Source organism: Vanessa cardui, chromosome 11 (assembly GCF_905220365.1).
Source record: "Vanessa cardui chromosome 11, ilVanCard2.1, whole genome shotgun sequence".
Taxonomy (NCBI): Eukaryota; Metazoa; Arthropoda; class Insecta; order Lepidoptera; family Nymphalidae; genus Vanessa; species Vanessa cardui.
Genome location: NC_061133.1, coordinates 11,028,156 through 11,053,467, shown reverse-complemented (window position 1 = coordinate 11,053,467; position 25,312 = coordinate 11,028,156). Strand labels below are relative to the sequence as shown.

At 36.8% G+C, this 25,312-nt stretch overlaps 2 protein-coding genes across 2 annotated transcripts; one reads left to right on the top strand and one right to left on the bottom strand.

Moving 5' to 3' along the window:
* Window positions 1-498: 498 nt before the first annotated feature.
* Window positions 499-22,022, bottom strand: LOC124533825 (inositol hexakisphosphate and diphosphoinositol-pentakisphosphate kinase). Its single transcript, XM_047109358.1, has 28 exons — window positions 21,491-22,022; window positions 19,944-20,126; window positions 19,397-19,537; window positions 18,863-18,953; window positions 18,635-18,789; window positions 17,986-18,073; window positions 17,699-17,903; window positions 17,336-17,617; window positions 16,620-16,808; window positions 15,962-16,062; window positions 15,292-15,429; window positions 14,510-14,741; window positions 14,168-14,376; window positions 13,788-14,014; window positions 13,237-13,373; window positions 12,444-12,558; window positions 11,474-11,601; window positions 10,943-11,057; window positions 10,514-10,591; window positions 9,754-9,839; window positions 8,355-8,454; window positions 7,162-7,246; window positions 5,077-5,250; window positions 4,710-4,871; window positions 4,024-4,159; window positions 3,338-3,438; window positions 2,083-2,186; window positions 499-1,451 (listed from the first exon to the last, which is right to left on the bottom strand). The coding sequence occupies exons 1-28, from the start codon at window positions 21,599-21,601 to the stop codon at window positions 846-848; spliced, it is 4,479 nt and encodes a 1,492-aa protein (XP_046965314.1). The 5' UTR covers window positions 21,602-22,022; the 3' UTR covers window positions 499-845.
* Window positions 22,023-22,972: 950 nt separating this feature from the next.
* On the top strand, window positions 22,973-25,305 carry LOC124533437 (probable tRNA (uracil-O(2)-)-methyltransferase). Its single transcript, XM_047108690.1, has 4 exons — window positions 22,973-23,586; window positions 23,660-23,844; window positions 24,058-24,288; window positions 24,371-25,305. Exons 1-4 carry the CDS (start codon window positions 23,124-23,126, stop codon window positions 25,235-25,237), a joined length of 1,746 nt encoding a protein of 581 aa, XP_046964646.1. The 5' UTR covers window positions 22,973-23,123; the 3' UTR covers window positions 25,238-25,305.
* The last annotated feature ends 7 nt before the right edge of the window (window positions 25,306-25,312 follow it).

The following is a 25,312-nucleotide window of genomic DNA, read 5'->3' as shown; positions in this document are numbered from 1 at the left end:
ACATTTTCTAGCATGGCTGATATATATTAAATTCTAATTATTTATAGCCCTTACTAGGGCTATAAATAATTAGAACTCAATGAATAAACTTTTAACTAACATTCAAAACTCAGAACGTTCTGTGCGATCGTCCTTGTTAAGGAAAGAGATCCCAGGAGAGCTAAATCATTATTGGAGAAATATTAACATTCACGGAAGTTGGTATAAGAAACGTCTCTGTACTATACATATATGTGTTTAGCTTCTTCTTCCACCAACCCGCATTGGAACAGCGTGGTGGAATATGTTCCAAACCTTCTCCTCAAAGGGAGAGGAAGCCTTTAGCCCAGCAGTGGGAATTTACAGGCTGTTGTTTTTGTTGTTGTGTTTGGCTTGAAGTATAGCTTATATATAATTATTTAATTATAAACAAACAGCAGTGCACTGATATTGAATGAAGGCACCGAAATGTTTTTAAGCTAGAATAATGTTATGCGATGGATAAAAAATAAAAAATGGTTTTAATATTATGTCAAATATATTGTGTCAAAATTCTTATCTAGTCTACAGTTTCACAATAAGTTAATGGACAAGCAGGAAACTTAATGCACAATATCACAAAGTGTCTGATGATTCAGGATCATGTTCACAATCTGAAAATCGTATATCACATTGAACTATTTATTGTATTACCATTTGTATCCCTTTCATGCATTATATGAAAAAGTGAAATTCAAAGACATCGGTAAAAGCGCCATAAATGATACAATATAGTCAATAACAATGTTTCGTGTAAATATATTAAAAATGTAAATCTTCATGATTCTTTTCTCAACTATTTTTAATTAATGGTGCTACGTTGACACTTAACTATTTTCATTTTCGGTGATAGTGAAACCAGGCTTAACGTTTATGGTTTTAGCTTTAGTGAGTAGCGGCGCAACTGGTGGGGGTCCATCTTGCGCGTGGTCCAAGTTATTATTGGACTTACTATCAGTAGATGAGGTCGACGCAAGCGAATCTTCCAACACTAATGTTGTCGTGAATCTGCTGCCCAAAACTGCGGTCTGCGCGTTGAGATTATTTTTCTGTGCGCTACTATCGCTATATCTTCTACTCGCATTGTTAAGTTCATCGTTTGTTTTCGGTACATTATTGCTGTCTTTACTTTGTAAATTCAGCGAGTCTAAATTACTAATGTACTGTAAACGATCTTTAGTACATTTATTTTTAATATCACTTTCTATGTTATAATTTTTACTACTGGATGGCATTTCTTTGTAGAATGTCTCCTTTGTCTCTTGAAAGCTGAGACCGTATAGGTCGATGGGCACGGTGCCCGTGGTGTCCTCGATATCTGCTTTCGTCACATTTTCGCAGGACTGCGAGGTGAGGTCGTTTTTAATGACTTTCACCGAAGAACCGTAGCCATCAACGGACAATGTCTCTTCATCGTCTTCACCCTCAGCGCTCTGAACAGTAATAATAATTAAAGTTAGTTTTCATTAAATAGTTTAGTTTATATAAATATATACAGGTTTATTGGTAACTCAACGTATATCCGTTATGAGGAGGTGATAGGGGTGACTATTTGCAATAATTTTAACCCCCATATGTATAATCCAAAAGAGACCTATTTTTGAGTTATATATATATATATATATATATATATATATATATATATATATATATTATATGCAACTTCAAAAATGTATTTAAAAAAAAAAGTATCAATTAAAATCTATTTTTTTTTCTTTTGTTTTATAAAAACGATTAAGCACTGGATATTTGTCAATATTTAAACAATAATTATCGGTCCAAATTTAAAAATGCCAGACGGAAAATGAAACCCTGTATATAAAAAAATTCCATTACCTAATAATTTTTTCACAAGCACATTAAGTCAAAATCTACTATATAGATTTTAAAATCTGCTTCCTCAAATCTATAAAAACATTTTGTCCGTTACAATTTCAGGGACCATTGACATTGCAAATTCCAAGGAAGAACGCTAGTAGTACATATAAGATGTATTGAGGTAAAACTGAAACTTTAACATAAAACCATATATAATATTATTTGTATCGTCCGGGTTTAGGTTACCAGTATATCGTGGTCTGTGATGGAGCCGGCGGTTGCCTCGTTGCTCTTGAACTCCAGCTCCGAGGCGGCCGACACCGGCGTCACGTCGCCGCTAATAGACGAACCTTCGGAACCAGAGAGGGGGCTGTGATACTACATACGATATTATCTTCTATATCGTGTCATTTAGCAATGTTTAAATCATGCAATAAAAAAAGGACAGTTTCTGTCAAATAAAAATAATAATTTTGCGACATGCGTGAACAGTAAAATCATTATTAACAATGCTGTTCAGCGTGCTATGAATAATGAATCATGCATACACCAGACAGACGAAAATGTTTTTATTACAAGACCTATTAAATATGATACACATTACCAAATATTAATATTTTAATCAAGTACACTTTCACCTCGATTGACGCCGACAAAATTTACAAAAAAGACCATTTCAATTTACATGTTATTAATCATTTCATCGTGAATATTCCGGTGTGATAGGGCTTGAACCCTTTAATCGACACGCGTGGAATGCAGCGCTAGCAAAGTTTATAAGAAGTTTTGCATATCAAAAGTATTTTAGTATCAACAGACAAAAGTATTCATTCCGATTTTATGACACTGTCTATACATGACTCGTCATTACTAAGTATATCTTACTTTTATATTAAAATAGTTTAAAATTCACCAACGATCGATATTCGATAGAGCCGTTCTATTACAATTCGATATTATGTTTTCGATTTTTTATTTCTACATCATATTTCACATTCATTAAACACTTTAAATTTTATTATTTTATAATTTAATAATTCATTTGATTGATTTATATTGGATGATAGGTGATAGGAACCAAAAAATTTAGACTATTATCAATTAATTATAATAGGTTATGTCTTCAAAAAGTCACAGATAAATGTTTAGAAGTTTATTGCACTGAGAAATCAAATATAAAATAATCATGGAATATACGCATGTAAGTATACAAAATATACATATAATTCGGCTCTAAATGGTGTTAAAGAAGTATCGTGTAAATCGAGAAATCAATCTAGGTATTAGGAAGTACTTGGTGCTGTAACTTATTTCATTATTACATGTACAGAAGCTGCGTATTCGTTCGCGTCTATTGACCCCAAAAAATGTCTTTTGTACCTCCTACTTCGCATAACCATGTGTATAGTGTGCTTTGTTAATGTGGTGTCATGTATTGTGTACTTTGCACGTGCACGTGGTGGGTGGTGGGTGGTGGTGAGTGGTACATCGTGGGCGGTACCTGCGGCGCCCGCTAGCAGCCCGGCGGTGAGCGCGCACAGCGTGGTCGCCTCCCCCTCCCACTCGGGGAGCTTGCTCGCCACATTTCTACTCCAATTGCTACTGGAATCCATAACGTTACATTGCACGACTCCTCCTGCGGGCTCCATCGTGTACTCGGCGATAGTTATTGAAATATTTTCATATGATAATGTATCAGCGGTAACGATTTGAATAAAACATTTATTGCGTACAATGTTACGATCAAGTCGATGATGTCTGTATGTACAAAGTAAAACCAGTGAGAGGAACGAAACAATTATTTATATGATGAAAATGACTTTATTGTGAGTTTCTATTTAAATCAAAATCAAAAAGCTTGAAATTGACACTCCTATGGCAGCAGTCAAACAATGAGCTTTGTCGGATCTTAACAAAGTATTCCGAATAACAGTCAATATTAACATTTGCCAATTTGTAAAACTAGATCAACTTACTATGAGTCTCTCGAAATTTTTTCCGATTTTGGAGCACCCGCTTGCGTTACGCAACGGCATTCGGAAGACATAATTAAGTTTCGCAAGTGACAGTCAAACACTAATATGGAGCCGCTAAAGTGAAGAGCTCCTGCGTTTACACATATATGTTCGCACATGCACTTCGTTACGCGTAAACGGTCGGAAATGATTATCGAGTCGGTCGCGTTACCTGTCCGACGAGTTGTTCTTGTTGTCCGAGTTGGACGCGTAGTTGGAGTTGGGCGAGGAGGGGCCGGCCGACGACAGGCCGCTGGGCAGCTCGCACGACGACGACATCAGCGACGAAGGGCCGCTCCAACCCACGCCTGCGCACGACACACGTCACTATCGCTTCAGACCGCTCCAATTCGTGATATTAGTAAAAATATACAAAATAAAATTATATTAATCTTGACGACCTCCATGGTCGAGGTGTGTACACCGGTTTTCGTGGGTACGCCACTCTGAGGTCCCGGGTTCGATTCCTGGTCGAGTCGATGTAGATTACAATAAGTTTTCTATGTTGTCTTCGGTCTGGGTGTTTGCGGTACCGTCGTTACTTCTGATTTCTATAACACAGGTGCTTCAGCTACTTACATTGGGATCAGAGTAATGTATATGATGTTGTCTCATATTTATTTATTTATTATTAATTAGAGCAATTTTTTCAGTTCGAACAGAGATTTTGAATTTAATTGAATACTGACTGAAATAATGCAATTATATACATGTTTGCCAGTTATGGGTTACCGGGTTACCGGGTGTGACGAAACGTGAGACCGTTGACAGGGTAACAAAAAGAAATATACCGGAAAGGAAATGAGACAAGCCCGATACGAGGGCGAGTTAGTAGTCAAAGGTAGGGAAGGCGGTTACTGTTGGTGGGCGAGGGCTGCTTGGGCGCGGGCGGCGTGCCCAGCAGCACGGGCGCCGCCGTCACGCGCTCCAGGAACGCGTCCAGCTGGCGCAGCGACAGCGCGTTGTGCAGCGTCTCCAGCGGCCGGATGCTCGGCACGCCGCCGAAGCCCTCCAGCGCCGCTGCGGGCCACACTCGCTCATACGCTACTTTCATCGTCTGCCTACGTCGCTTGTCATTATTTATTCACACCAAATTTTAACTTTACGCCGTAGCAAACGGATGATATACGATACATTTTTATATGATTCAAAAAATGGGCTCCTCGAGAAGCCGAGTAGAGGCTCCCGCGGACATGTTTATGGGCAATGCTCAATGTGAACGTACTGTTGCTCGAGGTGGCGGTGGGTATCATGACGCGCAGGTTGGGTGCGGAGCTGGAGCCGGAGATGACGGCGGTGCTGAAGAGGCCGGCGGCGCCGGACAGCTTCCCGCGCGCGCCCAGCCCCAGCATCTTGAGGTAGCTCATCTGGCCGGCGATGCTGTGCCGCTGGCGCCGCCCTGCGCCCCACACGCTACAGGCCGCGCCCTCGGCCCCCGGCGGGCCCCCGGCCGGGCCCTCGGGCGCGGCCAGCTGCGGCCACGAGCGGCCCCCGAACGTGATCGCGGACAGCGGCAGCTCGTTAGTGGACGATTCGACGCCCTCGACGTTCACGAGCGGCGTCGGAGGGGTCGGGGTCGGCGGGGGTGGGGAGAGAGTTAGTGCGGGTGGATCTGATCGTGAGAGTTACGCGAGCGATACGATACGATGCGATGCGACGATGCAACAGACGGTTACGTGGCCGATGCGAGGTGGCGTTAGAGACGGGGTGGTGATAAAAAGAAAATATATTAGTCTCGTCGTACAAGAAGAAAGGATAGAATATATAAAACATATTCGTATACATTAAATATATAACTATATAGATAGACAATAAACAAATGCCTCGAAGCGTGCCGATGGTGACGGATTGCGACAGAGCGCGGTCCGAATGAGACCCGAAGCCCACCGTGCGCGGCGGTTGACGACTGTTCGGCCGAACGCCAGCCGCCATGCCGGCGCGCTCCCCCCGCGCGCACACGCGTGTGACCGGGGGGGGAGCGGGCCGACGGAAACTCGCGTTCGATGCGTCTTATATTGTTTAACTCTTATATTTGTTATTGGTTAAACAGATCATGCAAAACTCAAACAATAGTCAAACGAGTCACACGCATTCGCGAGGAGCAAGAGTGCAACGCAAACACACACAAAATCACCGGCCAGAATGAGCTCGACTCGACAGCGGTGCGCCGCCGTGGCGATGTCTCTACACACTCCAAAATACACAAGTAAAAGAATACACAAAATTATAAAAATAAACGCATTACAGTAGGGAACTGAAACTGCATTCGAAATAAGAAAAAAACCATTTGATGTAAAGAGTAGGATTGACATAAAATAATTTCATGCAAATTTTCCTTCACCAAAAGAAATATGACACTTGAATATTGTATACTGTTCAAAATAGCGCCGTTATATCCGAATACATCCGTTATAAACCCGTAAAATACTATAGTGCCGCCTATAACGAACCGTATATTTAACAAAAAATAATGGTTAAAAAAGACAATGTTGTTGTCCGTTAAAAAGTCGATTTTGAAATTACTATAATACAGAAACAAACACTTGGATGTTTTTCATGTTTGTAATGAACTTACTGCTGTGTTTATTCGGATACGAGTACATAACCTATCTTTAGAAGGTCAAAAAATCAGTTAAGAAGTAATTTTGAAAAAAATATGCTTTTCTTTTAGTAAATTCTAGAAATAATTATTTTTAAAACCGCTTAAATTTACAATTTCACAATTAATGTAAATATCAACTTATAACCTATCTAACTTACTTTTCTTCACCTACTTGTCCATCCATTTAAAAACATCAAATTGTTTTAGCACAAGTCAAAATCTGAATGGCAGATCTGACAACTAACGCGAAGGTGAAGACGCAGCATAACGAAAGCGGTTTAGGTCTAGCTGTGCTGCACACGTTAATAATACAATAACTGATACACAAACGAATAGCAATTTTGTTTCAGTACTGTAAATAAAGTGCTAATGTTGCCAGTTTAAACAAATGTTAAGTCAAATGCTAAATATACTTGCTGTTAATATGAATTATAAATATTCGTGTCCAAAATTTCTCAAAAAAAAAAAACAATATTTTTAGTGTATTAAAAAAAAACTTCAACGAACCAGCGAAACTTTTCAGACAACTTTAAAATCGTTAATCGATATTTTATTTCAAAGCAGCCATTTTAATTTATGGTCTGTAATTTATCTATGGTGTGAAACACTTCAAAGATTTGACTTTTTGTTAGGGATTGTCTGACACGACATGGTTAGCGGGGCAACTCACGGGGGGGGGGTCGCGGGGGGGGGGGGGGGGGGCCTTACCGTTGTCGTGCGTCTGCTTGTGTTGGTCGTAGCTGCGCGCGCGCGGCGGCGGCTCCTCCGCATCCTTCGTTTCCTTCTCCTCCCTCTGATAAGCGCACGATTGAGAAGAAAAGGAAAATAATTAACTATAGTCTGTTCGCGTTAAGAATGCAGTGAGTTGTCATTGTTTACCGGCCTGACTCCGCCCCCTTTGACCAATCAAATCTTTTCAAATTACAAAGTCAAGTTCACATTTAATTTAATAATATAAATTTTGTTATTTATATATCTATATTTATTTATTCAAGCCGTACGCGTAACAATTAATGTAACCTATAGCTACTAGATGACGTTATGGTAAAATATGTAAATTTCTACATCGCGATGGCAAGATTCGCAAACGATTGTATATAGCGTTAAGTATTTTGTTGAATAAACACCCCGATTCGATTTTTTACTTTAAAGTGTATTTTTTAAATTCATTATACTTAGTCTTTAAAACAAATATTATTTGTTGGAATTTTAACACAGATATGCATACACCCTCACCCTGTTATTAAAAAAGATTTGATTGGTCAAAGGGGGCGGAGTCAGGCCGGTAAACAATGACAACTCACTGCATTCTTAACGCGAACAAACTATAGTGCTTTGTAGTTTTTAATATTACTAGATCAACTACACTCAGGAGCTCCAACTCGGCAGGACATGCCTACGTGAGCTAGTACAACTGCGACTAAAAATATCATGAAAAATATCACGATCGGCAGAAAAAGGTATAGTAAGACACAAATTAGATGTAGCATCGGAAAATACAATGGAATGAAAATAAAACCGATTACTGCCGATGTACACAACCAATAGAAATAGCTCCTGATCGCGCCATTCGACGCTATTCGTCGCTATAGATTCACGCGTCAGAGAAAGCAAGTGCATGTAAATCGACGCGTCAAATTGACGAATATATTAGGTCACATGATATTACAAGTTATTACGTTTGTGCAAAGATCATATTCGCGTGAGAAATAAATATTGATAATTTGGGTTAGCGTACTCAATTCGGATGTGATCGGTTTTACGAATTTTGCCGATGCGACATCTAAGTTGTGTCGTACTATACGTCAGTGTTTGTCACAGTGTGGACTGATTCATATGCGAGTCTTCGATTCGAGCTCGCACTGAGGGGCAGGATGCGCGCGGGGGGGCGGGTTACGCACGGGCGGGTCGGCGGGCGCCACGGAGCGCGCTCGCAGCTCCTCGCTGAGGCGCGCCGCCAGCGCCGACGCCTCGTGCCCGCTCACCGTGTAGTGCAGGTTGCTGCGGGCACACCGAGCATGGTCCACGAACCAGTTATAACTTGTTTAGCTTGCGATTGAGCTCTGACAAAACTTTCATGTTTTCAAAGGTATGTTAAAATTTAGAAAATCTAGAATATTTAAATAAAACTAATTATAACGGATGAATCGCTGAATCGATGAATAAACGAATGATGTATCTTTAGGTCTTGTTTGCCTTGTCTTGTACAGTTAGTACCTTCTGCGTGCAACCGGAACGTTACTCAAGATATCAATTGAGAAATCGTTGGCGGTAGTTGTTAATAATATTTCCTTTGTTCTTCAAATAGACAAATGTCATCTTAGTCTACCCGTGACCACGAACACTGCAAAGTGCTCGAAACGTCGGGATGTTTAAAAATAATTAATATACGCGATTCATCCGTTATAATTAGTTTTATTTAAATGTGTAATAATCGCGAAAATTTAAGACAAAATCTAGAATATGACTGAATAATAATCAAGTAGTCGGTTCCACATGAAACTGTATCCGAAGCTTCGTTGTAGCTGATATTAAAATATCCACATTTCCAAAATTTGTTTGTAACCATTTTAAAGATTTGTCAGGTCTCAATAGAATATAGATGAGTTAAAAACTTTCGGACGGTGTATTAATTATATATAGAAAACATCGTTAAATAACGTGCCAAGTCAGGGATACAATTAGTTAATATAACTTATAAATACACAAAGCTACATATATTAATAAATTTTATACAAAACTTTCTTCTTGAAGTTATGTACAATATTTATTAAAATACTATCTCACTTACAAAGTTCAAACTAAACAATTAGCTTATTTCAATATTATATATGATTTCATTAACTGTACCAGATGATTTAAAGACTTTTCGTAAGTGTATTTGTTGACTGAGGCACCACCATACCCGTATTGAAACAGCGTAGTTTGGAATATGTCCCAAACCTTCTCTTCAAAGGGAGAAGAGGCCTTAACCCGGCAGTGGAATATTATATACAGGCTGTTAATGTAATGTATGACTAATGTAAGGCAAAAACAATAAATGTTTTTAACCATTTGATAAAAGTACCAAGACTAAAATTAATTCCGCATTCAGTGTAAAAATAGTCTTTATAAAATGTCCAAGTTTATTAAGTATCTGATAGATGGAAATTCAAGGAAGTTATTTTTAAACGATAAAAAAACAGCCCATAAATGACCATGAAAAAAGCCTCTATAGAAACTGTGATATACAATCGTTTCTTTTTTTTTGTTACTCCGACACAGAAATTGATACTAAAAAGCTACAAAACAGTTTCTTACCAGATAGGTATTGGATCCGATGGTCTCAGCTTTGATTTCGACGTTTTCTTGGGTGAGAATGTACTATCAAGGTCGTCCGGGTTGTCCTGAAAAAAATAATTGATTATTAATTTTTGATAACGACACCATTTTTATAGGTTCTAATAATTATTATTTTTTATGACAGAGGTAAGCGGACAAGCAAATAAGCTGCGGCAGATTGATGGCAAGAGACACTGGCCATAGACAATGGCACTGTAAGAAATATCAACTATTCCATATATCCTTAATGCGCCGCCAACCTTGGAAACTAAGGTGAAATCCCTTTGACCTGTAGTTACATTGGCTCACTCACTCTTTAAACCAGAGCATAATAGGACAAAATACCGCTGGTATTTGCTAAGCTAAGCTACATACAAGTTGAGTGAAGCCCTACTACCAAGAAAAAATTAATAATTACTCATGATTTAAACATAATTGGCATAGTATATATTCGAGCATACAATATTATGTTATATATACAGTAGTGGAGAAAAAAATGTGCGCAGTTTTAAATTTATTTTATATGAAAATTGTTAATGGAGTTCGTTCGGAACTGTTTCGACAATAGTTTATAAATCCACTAACCTACATTTTCACTAAAACATCATCCTTAAAACTCTAAAGCACAGAAACGCAAAGATAAAGTTAGTACATACATATTTACCGTAAGAATAGTATAAATGTATTTGTTTTGGCATATTTTTTAAAATGACAAGGCATATGTAAAGTTTCAACTTACGGGTTGCAAGGTTTCCTGGCTGGCCATCTGGTCATCTTCACCTTCTTCTTCTATACACTTCACTTCATCTGATGGACTCTGTTTTGAAACAAATCATATTAAAAAAAAAACAGTATATATATAGAGGGATATAATCTATTATTTAGATTAGTATGTCAAAAACACATCATGACAAACCTTTGTTTTGATTAAATTGTATCTTATAAAAAAGAAAATAAACCTCAAGTCAAATCTACTTTCTAAATACTTTAATTTTATAATTATTTTATACTATAATTTTATAATTTAACTTGTTTCATGTTTAATATTCATCTTGTATTACTTATGGGCCAACATTATTAGTGTTAAATAAACAAAGATTCACTAATATTTTTCAAATATATAAATGAACTAAGAGGAACAATACGATGGTGAGAGGATGGCGAGTACCGAGTTGTTGGTGGTGGAATGGTTCCGGCTGTGCGGCCGGAAGCCGGGCCCGGGCGGCAGGTTCTTCTGCACGCAGCAGTTCACGCCCGGACTGAAGTGCAACTCCACGTGGAACCTGACGGTAGATCTTAGAGGGTAAATATTTACTTTAAAAATTGTGCTCGTGGAATGATAGCTATCTCACTCTCAAGGAACGTTGAAAAACACATTTATACACGTGAATTGAACTCAACAAAAGATTTCATGATAAACAGGAACAGAGAACAGCAAGGCTGGTAGGTCTGTTATTATAATAAAGCATAGTATGACATCGATGAATTGTTATAAATGTATAACATAATACTTTATCACTACACAGAAGATAAATATTCCATAATATAGGTTCATACAAACACACAGACATTCTTCAAAAATAACGAAACTGAGTCTAAATATAAATAATTATTTATCCAAATAATGATGTTTCATACGGTCATAAGTCAGTAAAGGAAATAAATGAAGAGAAAATATAATTGGCTACAAGTCGGTTACCTCTCCTCGGAGTATGGGTCCTTGGTGGGGTCCTCGTACAGCATAACCACTATTTGCGACATGTAGTTGAGTTCCGACACCATCGATACGTACTCCATGGCGCGCCTCCATTGTTCATCTTTCACTACCTACTCATTCTCACAACAGTCAACAATCACATTGCAAAACGTTATTTGGTACAAAAAACTGTATATTATATCATATGAGAACATTTGACATGAGACATTAAGAACATTTAATTTTTTTTTTTGAAATGATAAATGATTGATCTTGAATATTAATTCAAAGTATAATCTATATCGGGAAAAATAATCCAAACTGTTCAAATAAACATATGTATAGTCATAATTTTGGGTGGTTTTCTTATTTTACAAACATTTATTAAAAATTAATTATCAACATATGAGACTGTGAATAATTTGGAAGCTTGTTGTTTCAAACAATTTGATTATATAATATAGCTATTATATAATATGACTTTTTTTTCTAAGCCGATAAACTTAAAATTGGTGTACTAGTAAACTTATAGTTTTTTAAGTTGCTATTTGTCGATTTGGAGTGTAGTTAAGTCATTAAATAATAAGTGTTTGTAAAATTGAAATTTTGGTACTGGAAATAAAGTGATTTTATTTATTTATTCACTGGGCCGAGATGGCCCAGTGGTTAGAACGCGTGCATCTTAACCGATGATTGCGGCTCCAAACCCAGGCAAGCACCGCTGATTCATGTGCTTAATTGGTCTTTATAATTCATCTCGTGCTCAGCGGTGAAGGAAAACATCGTGAGGAAACCTGCATGTGACAAATTTCATAGAAATTCTGCCACATGTGTATTCCACCAACCCGCATTGGAACAGCGTGGTGGAACATGTTCCAAACCTTCTCGAAGGGAGAGGAGGCCTTTAGCCCAGCAGTGGGAATTTACAGGATGTTGTTGTTAAAAATAATAGAATAAATGTAAGGGCACTCACGTCTAGCAGGCCGCCGTAGCGCAGCACGGTGAGAAGCGAGTGCACGTGACTCTCGCTCGTGAAGTACAGGCGCGTGCGCACGTGGCGGCCCGGGCTCGACACGCCGTGACTGTACCTGCCCGGCGGGCGCGCCTTACTTACACGGCCATGGATCCACTCCAATCGTACTAGCTAACTCGCGTATTACGTCATTCTAGTGACGAGCTTTTGAATCGTTTAATAAAATCTCTGTGTTTTTCAAATAGGCTATTTGACAATGCGAAAAATAAATTGTGAAATATTGTAATCAGTGTATATTATGTATTTAAAAATGGTTATTTACTAACGAAACTTGAAAATAATAATTAATTTGTTCAAAAATCAATAAATAAAAATGCATTTTTTTCAAACGTTGTCACGTGACACAAAACGCTCCTGATTGGCCGGACTTATGATGAAGTCACTTTCTTGTAAACCTTGTTTTTCTACTATATATACCACAGATTAAAATACAGCAAAGTGACGTCACCGACCCCATTGCAGCGCCATATTGACCAAGTAGCGTTTTCGCGCGTTATTTAAATATGGAATTTTTAATATGATTTTTTTCGGCAAATACGTACTAGAAATAAAAAAATCTACTTTTACTGGGTTCCTTAACCTCTACTAAATAATATAAAATGGATTTTAAAAACCAGTCAAATAGCCTATTGTATGTTTTACTGATTAAACAAAAGACAGTTGAGACTACTTTCCATCAAAACTAGCAATGTTTACTGCAGAATATAAACGTAGGTCCACAAAACACTCTTACCTCGGATTGAGTCTGTTGACATTTTCCTCCCCCGACTCCTCGATATTTCTCTGCAAGTCGGCTCGTATCTTCTTGAGTAGGGGTGTGCAGATGCCTTGCCCGATTGTAAGCTTCTCCTGCATCGTTAATCCATATTCCTTAAAAAAATATCATAAATCGTTTTAAATCATACCATAACTTTTTATAATAAAATAAACAAATTCATATTTCTTTATGTTTGATGGACTGAGAGATTAACATTATTCTTTCCAAAACGATATTTGGAGATGAATTAGGGCTAGTGATTTTTCGACACAATTTTTGCATTGCTATCTTCTCATAAAAGTATCTCGAGCTGATGTACATGTGTGCATTCAAATAAAATCCCAATCAATTTTACAAAACCGACCCCAAATTTACAATTCGAAATTCGAATAAAAGATCATTCGTATTTTGTAGTGTTATACCATGATTACACCTGACGCCAACCACGATAGTCACGCAGCAGTTAATGTTATGTATTAGGTAAGAACGTTACAATTCTAAAGTTTAGTTCATATATTTTAACTAACCTGAGGAATAACAATATCCGCGAGGTACTTCGCGTATATGTACAGCTCCTCCGCCTGGTCGAACTGAAGCGTGTGCTGGTTGTGTTGCAGGTCGTACTTGATGCAATCGTATATATCCGGGATCTTCGATATATCGTACGTCTTATTCTTCGTGCAAAAGTCCTTTTCGATCTTGCCCCATCTCCTGCCCATCAGCTCCCAAGTTTCGCCGTGGTATAATATCGTATCTAGGAAAATAGGATTAGTTATTATTCGTTAGAGCGCATACACACCATCCCCAAATGTATCTTAGGAAGATAGGATTCGTTAGAGCGCATACACATCATCCCCAAATGTATTTCGACACTGGGAGCAAAGGCCACCCACTAAGGACAGCGCACCTTTGGTCTTGGGGTCGTCCTTCTTGGCGAGCACGATGCGCACGAGCTGTCGGATGAGCGCGTGCACGTGCGCGCACGTACGCGCGGGGTGCTTCACGAAGTCCATGGCGGCCGCGATGCTCAGCGACGCGCACGGGTTGATGCGCGCGCGCTCCTCCGCGCTGAACTCGCGCTCCACCTGCATGGCCTCGTGCAGCCGCGCCTTCGCCCTGCACGCCACACCCGTTATAATCCGTGCCAGGCACTACCAGCCAGTACTTAGTGATGATTTTAAAAATAGAACAATAGAGTGCGGAGAGCCCTTTTGTTATGCACGACGCGGCCCTCGGTTGAGGAACTCACATATTTTGTACTTTGGAGGAATCGCAGTCGTTGTCCAGCAGGCCGTTGGTGTTGGCGGACTTGACCATCTGCACGAGAATGGGCGTCAGCTCGCCCTCGAGCGCCAGCAGCCCCTTGGCGAAGGCGGCGGCCGTCATCTGCACGCGGCCCTCGTCCGACGCGTAGATCTTCAGGTCGTGGCGGAACGTCGAGTGCAGGCGCAGCAGCCCTAGCCCCTGCGTACTGCCTTCGCCTATTGCATGCAATGCAATGTCACGTGGCATCAATGTTGTCTTAAATTTTCGGGATTATTACACATTGAAATAAAACTAGTTATAACGGATTTGAATCGCGTATATTAATTATTTTTGACTTCCCGACGTTTCGATACCCGAACGGGTCTACCCGTGACCACGAACGCTGTAAAGTGCTCGAAACGTCGGGCTGTCAAAAATAATTAATATACGCGATTCAAATCCGTTATAACTAGTTTTATTTCTATGTGGCATCAAAATCTTTCTTCCAATTTGATAAATATATTATATTTGATATACTATCATATAGAGAATCAATTTATTTTCCAATTTAAAGTTGATAAAAAGTCAATATTTTACATTATTCCTGATGTACAATTCTGTAAAATCACTTTTTCTGTGATCTTGTAGCTGATAATATCATACCTTGACTACCATTTGTTTTTAAGTTTAATAAGGAAACAATGGAGATATGTTAGATAATGCGAAAATTTCTCGTGCGAGAGGCACGTTTCGATATGAGCTAAGTTCACAAGCACTGCTCCGTACCCGGTATGTGTCGGCCCTGCCCGCCTGGGTACATGCAGCGGAACATGCGGCCCAACTCCTCAGCCTGGATGCGGCCGGCCGGCGTCAGCTCTCCGCCCCACTTGAGGATCAGCACCAGGGACGGCTCTCCATCACATCCTACTACGACAAGCCTCGTTAATCAGAGATACGTCATAAAATGAAATATGTGAAATAAATTAAAGAGTTTTGCTTTAAAAATGAGGCAAAATAAAAACTTTTAAAATTACACTTGCTATGCAATATGACTTTAATTGCGCTTAACAAGACTACTCCATTATTTATGCACTTTTGTATGCACCTGTATTATAATTTATATAAATCCAGGTCGAATGTATGAAAACCGCGTATAATTACTTACGATTATTTCCACTGTTGCAATTCCTGTCATTTAGATTACTACAAATAATTTCAAATGCTCTACATTAACTACCTCAAGCATAGTAAAATCGCAATTAGCAATAATTTCAATAAAGCCGGTATAATAAAATATATATAAGAAATAAAATGTGTTCAATTTGAACAGGAATAAATGTGTAATGCTTCTATATTGAATGATTTGATGATTATAAACATGAGCTACGTCGTCACAGTGCATAGCAAGCGTGTGGGGACGGTAGGTGGTAGGCGGTAGGCAGTGGTGGTGTCGGACCGTGAGTGGCGTTACCGTCGTCGGAGCTGGAGCCGCGCGGGCGGCCCCGCGGTTGATACTTCATCTGCACCTTGCGGTTGATGCCCGAGAAGTGGCCGTACCTGACACATCACAAACATATTTATTACCACCTAGACCATTCGAAAAACTTATTAAGGAATACACACAAACAACCAGGATATTTATATCTTTAAGATAACCATTCTAGGTAAAGCCGTATTAATTTTGCCAGGGACCATGGGCATGTTCTCTCTGTTTAGAGTTTATTAAATTAATAAAATATATTTTTTTGGAATTTTAGTTACAATAGCAATTTTATTCATATTATCACAAATTATTCTACCGTCAAACAACAGTACTACAATTGTTGTGTTCCGGTTTGAAGGGTAAGTGAGCCAGTGTAACTACAGGCACAAGGGACATAATATCTACTTTATACATAATACGATTTAAGGAATAGTTAATATTTCTTACAGAGTCATTGTCTATGGGTAATGGTGACCACATCAGGTGGCCCATATGCTTGTCCGTCAACCTATACCATAAAATATATATATTAAATTGACCACTTACTATCAGGTGGCCCATATGCTCGTCCGTCAACCAATATATTAAATCGACTTTGGACGAGAATGAAACAAAATGGCGGTGGCCTTACATTTCCAGTACGCTCTTGAGCTGCTCCAGCTTGCCCTGCTTCTCCTCGATCTCGGGGTCGGCGTGGCGCGTGTGGATGTCGGCCAGCAGCGCGCGCGCGATGTCCAGGATCTCCTGCAGCTGCTTCGGCTTCTTCAGCTTCACGTGCCCGCGCTTGAAACCCTCGTACTTCTCGAATATTTCGAAAAATCTAGAACAAAAAAAAAAACACAAATTGTTTCCCATTCATTTCATTCACATCTCAAGCTATGATAAATATTCGAAGGAAACGATCATATCCTCTATTATTTTGGAGAGTCGAGATGACCCAGTGGTTAGAACGCGTGCAACTTAACCGATGATTGCGGGTTAAAACCCAGGCAAGCACCGCTGATTCATGTCATTTTCATTTGTCTTTATAATTCATCTCGTGCTCAGCGGTGAAGGAAAACATCGTGAGGAAACCTGCATGTGACAAATTTCATAGAAATTCTGCCACATGTGTATTCCACCAACCCGCATTGGAACAACGTGGTGGAATATGTTCCAAACCTTCTCCTCTAAGGGAGAGGAGGCCTTTAGCCCAGCAGTGGGAATTTACAGGCTGTTGTTGTTGTTGTCTATTATTTTACAGTAATTTTTTAGGCACCGGTTTAAATAACAGGTACAACTAAGTTTCCTAATTCCCGTCATTGTCTAAAAATAACGAAGTTAATGACACTTCTGAGTATGTTGTACCTGGGATGGCGTACTTCGACCTTCATCTTCTGCTTGGGCGTCCTGTCCCCGTGCCGAATGACGGCCACCACGCACCTCAATTCCATCATTTTACCAAAAGTGGTGGGCACGATGGGGGGGTCGTCGAGTTGGAAGGGCACAGACCAGGGGATGTGCAGAGTGGGCGCCAGCTCGCGCAGGATCATATTGCCGAGAATTTTGGCGCAATCATCGTAGTATTTATTTGAATTTTTAACAAATGAAAAACCATTTACGTCGCACACGAATGACTTGCCATTCGCTCTGAAAAACATTCTCATATATATTATTTAACTTGGACATTTAGTTTACGTGGAACATTCTAGGAAATGAATATAAACTCACCTTAATAAATCAAAACCGCACACAGTCTGTTTAAATGCCAAGCAAACCTTCCGAGATATAAGTTTCTCCTGATTGGATAATATAACGGGATAACGTATCTCTTTGCCTTCCGAGTCGCGCTCGACTTTGCCGTCCAGCGCTGGGCTCTTCCTGGCTTCCGCGTGGGCATAATCTGGACCCACTGTGTATACTTTTACATCTGTCCCTATAATTACGAAATATATACAATTTATCCATTTAAGTCATAGAGTAAATTATTTCACCCAATCCCAAATGTACTAACTCACCATCAGTGGGCATAAAATCTTCATAAATAAAAGATCCTGTCTTTCTAACCCTTGATTCTGGAGAATAAATACTGCTTCTACTTCCTATCTGTAAAAACAACATACTAAGTTAGAAAACGTAGTACATACTCCGTCCCTTAATTAAAACCCTAATAATTATATGGTGGTAGGACTTTTTGTGAGCCCATTTTGGTGGGTTCACTACCAACTACACTAATCATACAATCTACCGCCACGGCAATTGAAGGTTTGAAGGGTGAGTGAGCCAGTGTACACAAGGAACTTAACATCTTAGTTCCTACGGTTGGTGGCGTGTTCGTATTATGCAAATGATTAATATTCCTTACCAATGGCTACATGAATTTTGAGTTAGTATCTACGCACTAATACACAGATGCAACAAAATGTCCTAAATAGTGTTGTCTTAAATTTTCGCGATTATTACACATTTAAATAAAACTAGTTATTAATTATTTTTGGCATCCCGACGTTTCGAGCACTTTACAGCGTTCGTGGTCACGGGTAGACCGGGTGTCTATAATATCCGGGTATAACTAGTTTTATTTAAATGTCCTAAATAAGCATTTATTTCTTTCTTTAAACAAAACAATGTATCATGAATTCGTTTGTTGATAAAATTAATACTTACTTTTCTGAAAAGCCTCTGGCTCCCCCCTCCAGCAGAAGTGGGGTAATATATGTAAATATTATGATCTTCCGCCGATACCGGTTTTTCTACGAATGGCTTATTAAATACAACCCCATTTACTTCTACGTGATCTTCCGATTCGACTAATTCATGATCTGGAAGCAATATGAATGTTACCAGGTATTATGGGAACACGTTTACATTTTTGCCCATAGAGTATAAACTTACGTTTTGGATCCGGTGAATCCCTGTCCAAAACAGCATAGCGCGGTATTTCTATACCTTCATTCTCTAAAATTGCGTATACCCTTCTCCGATCCTGTAAAAGTTGTATGCCAAAAAATATATAATACACCGTGACATATGTTGGTCATATTTTATGAGACTGATTATAGGTAAAAAAAAAACAGTTTTAAAAGTAATATCGTATTCTGATAAGGTTTGTATATACTAAAACATTAATACTAGGGTGTGGCCATATTCTGGTTTTAATGGAGCTAGTTTTAATAAAAACCAAAATACTTTTAACCAACTTTTATCATGGAGGACTAGCACAAAATCTTGATATAGATTATTTTAATTAATTATTTTAATTATTAATTTCCAGCCTATTCACGCACAGTCTTCCCATTATAAATTAAATAGATTTTAATTGTTACTTTATTCATTAAAACTTAGAAATACAATTCTGTAATTAAAAAATAGCGAGAAGAACAGTAATTGCTAGCAGTACTTCAGCTAATTAACTCAAATGTAAATTACCTGAATATCATATTGCATGTGAAGATTATTTATCACGTAAGGCTTCCTCAATTTTTCGTATTGAATCGCTTTATCCAGAGGGAAGCCTTTGGAATGAAACGATATCAGACAATCGCATATCGGCCACTCCTCCACCGGCTTCTATAATTTTATAAATTGACGTCATTCAAAACATTCCAGTATGTTACGTACTCCAGCAAAAGCATATAAACACAATACAACATTCAATAGCTCCATATGTTATATGATACAGGCAAAAATAAAGCGAACCACGCTATGAAATGAAAACAGTTTCATACGTGCGCAGTTATTTATCGCCTTTAAATAAATCCATGCATCACGCGCTAGAGTGCTCTACTATACAAATAAGTACATTTGTAAGAAGATAGTATTTCAGTGTGTGAATTTGTTAATAAGGAAAATATCTTAAATCTTAATGTATAGTAGTGAAACAAAATAACACTCTTGACGATGTGAAGTCTAACATACTTGATGCGAAGCTTGTAAAGCTATTTTGTTCCACTAGAGGTTAGATATTGAGCAGAACCTTTAGGATAACCTCCTCTGGGAAGACGAGCATCTTAATGAACTCGAATTCGTCGAGTCGGGTGAGGATCTCTTTCATCGGTTTCGATTGCGACTTCTTGGCCATGGCGCATACGCCGACCACAACCTTTTTGCCCCCGCCATCACTGTGCGGGTCTAGAGGCTCGCACAGATCCAACTCGCCCTGTGACAACAATATCAACTGTGGATAATACATTAACGAAAGGTTTTGACACTCAATCATTAATATCATCTCAGACTTGCTCGATTGGGACAAAATCAATATATATGCATGTTAAACATTTTTTATAATCTTATTAGGATGATATCTAACCATTTCTCTAAGAAAGTAATTTAAATATTGTACATTATAATTTTTATATTTTTTAAGATTTTGTAAAAACACTTTTGTATGTATTGTACAATGTATGATGATTAATATTAGGAAAAAAATATCCTGCCTGTCGTATTTACATTTTCTTTCTTAAGACCATTAAAGAAAACTAATAAATCAAACTTTGTCTTATCAATCATGACACTAACTACAATACATAAATAGGAAGATAAAATCTAAGCTTCTATTTTTGAGTTGATCGAAGAAACAATTATATATTATGCTCTTTCTGTAGATTGACAACAGTAATATTTCTAGAGCCTCCGGATATGTGTGCAGCCCAGTCTAATTTCAACTATTTTCTTTTAATTATATTTGAAAAGTAGCGTTTTATCATCAGGACCAATATGTTCATTATTTAGAATTAATTGGCATGGTTTTGACCCAGTTGAAGTTAAATAAATTCTCATGAAAGTTAGCATTTGGGCTATTGTCTTCATAAACATATTGATTGTTCCTAAATATATGTAAATACCTAAATACTCATTCAAAGTCATGTTTACTAATTAATTAATCTATTCCATAGACTTATAACCCTATTAAGAAAAATAATTCTGGTAATGTTTGTTGAAATTTGTTGAAATATATGTTTTTTTAAGAATTACTGGAACACTTGGTTACTAGTCGAGTTATATGGTTTAATCTTCAATTTTATCTCCATAAGTGTTATACTGCATGAGATAAAGATAATATTTGGAAGTTTATCATAATACTCCTTCACTGACTATGAGATTCTAAATAAATGGATGAAAACTTGTTTTCATTTTTATAATAATATTACAGAGAGTTGCCTATATTTAGTTTCCATTCTAGCGGAACAATTTTTACAAGGCCACTAAAACTTGTACAAGGAAAATGAATATTGACATGTAAACAAACATTGATTTTGTTATGTAACCAAAAATTAAATTAAAAACCTAAATTTTAAGTATTTTTATGTATATTACTTGTTAAGATACATATATTATGCAAATCAACCTTATATATGCTCATACAATATATGGTGTTGTAAGTGTTACATATGTATATTTAAACATAGTTTTTAATGTAAAGATCTAATTATAACATTACTAGCAAGGTCAACCAAGTTTGCTGCATATTAATAGCAAGTTAAGTAATTTTTTAATATCAATTAAAGTTCAACCAAAGCTCACATCAGGTAAACATTCATCACAGTAACAAAAATCATCATCACTCTCTTCCTTCTTTTTTTTATTTCTCCATCTTTTTAAACGCCACCAGTCCTTAAGCCACTGCCACTCCATCACTCACAATCATAGCACTATCATAATTACACACAATTTCATGATAAGTATCATGAGTGAGCTCACAAATGATTGGTCACAAATATACATGATAACCAACACATTCTTGACACAAATTAACATGTTGTGTTACCTCACTTGTCATTGTCATTACAACTTTTATTGTCATAAATATAAGAAATATCAAGTTGCTATTAATATCCACTGTTTTAATGATAATAAATAAATTCTCAGTAGTCTTTATAATGAGTCTATTGTTTGTTGAACTGTGGCCAATTTGTTCGTGATAAATTATTTGCTTTGAAAATCCAGCACAGTTGATTTATCTGTTCATATTGACATAGATATATTGTTTTTGTAAAACTGTGTGTATTTTAGTTATTATTCTAGTGAAAATCGTATGTTTTCTTAGTATGCGCAATGTATACTGGTGTAATGGATGCTACGTGTTCAATTTGGTAGTTTTCGATCAATACAACTACATTCATTATGCAGATGTCTTTTGTTAGAGCAGTATTTACAGCTGATTATAAAGAATTTACCAAATGTATTGATACAAAATTCTACGAATGGATACAAAAGCATCAAGCCTACTATTTACTTACAGGAGGTCTTATTGGGACGAGATTACCGTCATCGCCGACATAAAATTGTGGCTGATGAGCAGCTTGACGCAACCCTTGATATCCATGTTCAAGCTCAGTATATGACATTACCTACATAGATGGCTAAAAATATTTATTTAATGTGGACATAAATAGTATGTATCTCTGTTACAAAATTGATATACAAAGAGTGTTAAAAAACATGCAAATAACAATAAGGTACACTTTGACAGGGTCAATAGTGATTTGTGTCACAGATTAAAGCTTTTTATTAACGACTTTTTGTGTGTCACGACACCAAAGTGCTCTATTACGTTTCACTATTGGTTGTGGTTATAGATTTGGAACTAAATAACTGCTATTTGTAAAAATGAACTAAAAAGTAAAAAACATTTAACTAGCGACAAATAAATTATGAACCCTTGTTAAAAATATACAATAATAAGGTTTATTATATTGTACACACGTCAGGCTTATTATGTTGAACATATCAATATGGAAACTAAACTAATTTTGGTTATGTACTGAAAGTTCGCATAAGTACTTTGTACAATATTAACCTATAAACTTAGCACACGCTTCAAATTTAATTATGGTAGCCCAGAAATATTGAGCCAACTGTCAATAGATGTCAGGTGATTAGTCTAGCATCTTTGATGACATCATGTTTATGTCATAATGTGATTTGTCACCAGTGCTCACTCTGATCAGACAATGACGTTTTTTTGTAGTATTTATTTACGCTTTGGTTAACATAACTTAAAGGCAATGCCATTAAACTAAGAAGTAATAATTGAATTTTGGCCGTTCGATTAGTTAGAACTCCTTTAAGTATATATATATTTATTAATTATATTTGTATACAACAATAAAATAATGCTTTATTTTAAATAAGTATTATTATTTTTTAATGCAACATGGATGTAACTACAACGTCTTGTATTAAAGTAAAACCAAATTTATTTTGGCAGTCAATTAATATATTAATAACAAAACCGCATGTAGTCAATAAAAGGTTATGGGGATGCACTGTTCTGAATAAATATTATGTTCAAGACAATGATATTGCCTGGGAAAATGAATTGAAACATTTCCAACTAAAAGTTGTAAACAAAAAGCAATTCTTAGATGATATCCTTAAAAAGAAACAAGTCAAAGTAGTTGAAGAATGTAAAAATAAAAATGAAATTTTATTAGTAGAACTTCTTCCCAAAAGTTACCTTGAATCACATGCATTTCAAATAATTTATAAAAATAAATCTATAACACAAGCACAATTTTTTGATGTGACACCAGTGGAAAATGAGCAAAACCTATGTCCTACATTTTCTTATAGCTTTTCTTTACAACAGGATGAAGTTATATTAAAAACTTTTTCTGGTTAGTTATATATTTTATAGCATAATTATGTAATTTAGACAACATATGGGATAATATATTTTTGTTTTTATAGATAATGTGACTAAATCTCACCAATGGTTACAAAGTACTGTCTTACCTCAAGTCCTGAAATGGTGTCATGAAATATCTACTGAGCAAGTTCAGATATGCAATGAATCTTTAGCATTAGTGCCAAATGAAGAATACTATAATAAATATAATGAACTAAAATTGAGATATGGTAAAGAGATGGTTAAGGTACACATTAATTTATTCTATTTTATATATGTATACTACCTGCCTTGACAATGCATTACTGTGACTATCTTTTTTGAAAAAGGCTGAATACAATGGTATGACTATCATGTCAAAATATTCTAAATTAAAAAAAAAAACAATCTTTTTCTTAATATAGTTAGACAGAGTGCAATATAAACCTATATATATGGTGTTGTATATATTTTGTTTCAGATCTGGCCGGAATGTACAGACCCAACAAAGTTTGTGTATGAAGATATTGCTATTGCTACATACTTGCTACTTCTGTGGGAGACAAATAATAAACCTCAATCATTTGTTGATATTGGATGTGGCAATGGTTTGCTTGTTTATATTTTAAGTATGGAGGGACACACTGGATATGGGGTTGATGTTAGAAAGAGAAAAATATGGGACTTATATCCCAATAATATTATCTTAAAAGTAGGTTTTATATAATATTTTATGATTTATCTACATGTTCAGTAGTTGGAAAAAGCATGTAATTTTAAAATGTTTTTTATAGGAAACAACAGTAACTCCATCAAATATGCATATCTTTTCTGATGTGGATTGGATTATAGGAAATCATTCTGATGAACTAACACCATGGATTCCAGTTATTGCTGCGCAAAATTCCTACAAATCAAGTTTTTTTCTGCTACCCTGTTGTGCATACAACTTTGATGGTACTAAATATCAAAGACAAAATTCATCGAAGAGCCAGTACACAGAATATCTGGAATATGTTAAAAAATTATGTGATAATTGTGGTTTTGAAACTGAAATAGATAGATTGAAAATTCCAAGTACAAAGAGAATATGTTTTATTGGTAGGAAGAGAACCTACAAGGAAGACAACCATGAGAAATTTGTTGCTGGTATTCAGTACATGATAAGTAATCAAATAGGATTAAGTCTGAGCAATGAAACAGATATTGAAACAAAAGAATTTAAAACAAGAGACCCCATTGAAAGAGTAAGAAATTGCACACAGTTAGATAAGAATATTACAGAATCTATAATAAGTTGTATTTCAAATTATTTGCTTGATGGATGCAATTTAAAGACAATTTGGTCAAAGGGTAATAGTGTTGCTATTCATGAACTTATAAAACTTCTACCTTCTGAGAAATTAAAAGCTTTAAAATCTGAATGCGGTGGTTTACAAACTTTATTAAGAAATAATCATCACATATTTGAAGTCAGAAATGGTTGTGTGCATTTACGGTATCCAAGAACTGTAGATGAGGTAAAAAATCATGCTAGGAGCAAGAAAAATAATAATGATTTAAAGATGCAAATAAAACCATGTTGGTTTTATAATAATCACCCACAAGGTTGTCCCTTAGACAGCTCAGTTTGTAGTTTTCTGCATGAGAAGACAACATGAACCACTATTTAAATGATAAGCAATTATAATTTTATATGACAAAATCACATAAGATTTATATAATGAAATAATTAA

What these genes read in the sequence shown, in the direction of transcription:
- LOC124533437 (XM_047108690.1), top strand. Translation starts at nt 23,124, where the DNA reads ATGGATGTAACTACAACGTCTTGTATTAAAGTAAAACCAAATTTATTT. An exon ending in TATATTAAAAACTTTTTCTG is followed by an intron (nt 23,587 to 23,659) that starts GTTAGTTATATA and finishes TTGTTTTTATAG; the next exon opens with ATAATGTGACTAAATCTCAC. An exon ending in CCAATAATATTATCTTAAAA is followed by an intron (nt 24,289 to 24,370) that starts GTAGGTTTTATA and finishes TGTTTTTTATAG; the next exon opens with GAAACAACAGTAACTCCATC.
- LOC124533825 (XM_047109358.1), bottom strand. Translation starts at nt 21,601, where the DNA reads ATGGAGTGGCAGTGGCTTAAGGACTGGTGGCGTTTAAAAAGATGGAGA. An exon ending in CGGATATTGTTATTCCTCAG is followed by an intron (nt 13,374 to 13,787) that starts GTTAGTTAAAAT and finishes TATTTTTTTAAG; the next exon opens with GAATATGGATTAACGATGCA. An exon ending in ATTCCACCACCAACAACTCG is followed by an intron (nt 10,592 to 10,942) that starts GTACTCGCCATC and finishes GTTTCAAAACAG; the next exon opens with AGTCCATCAGATGAAGTGAA.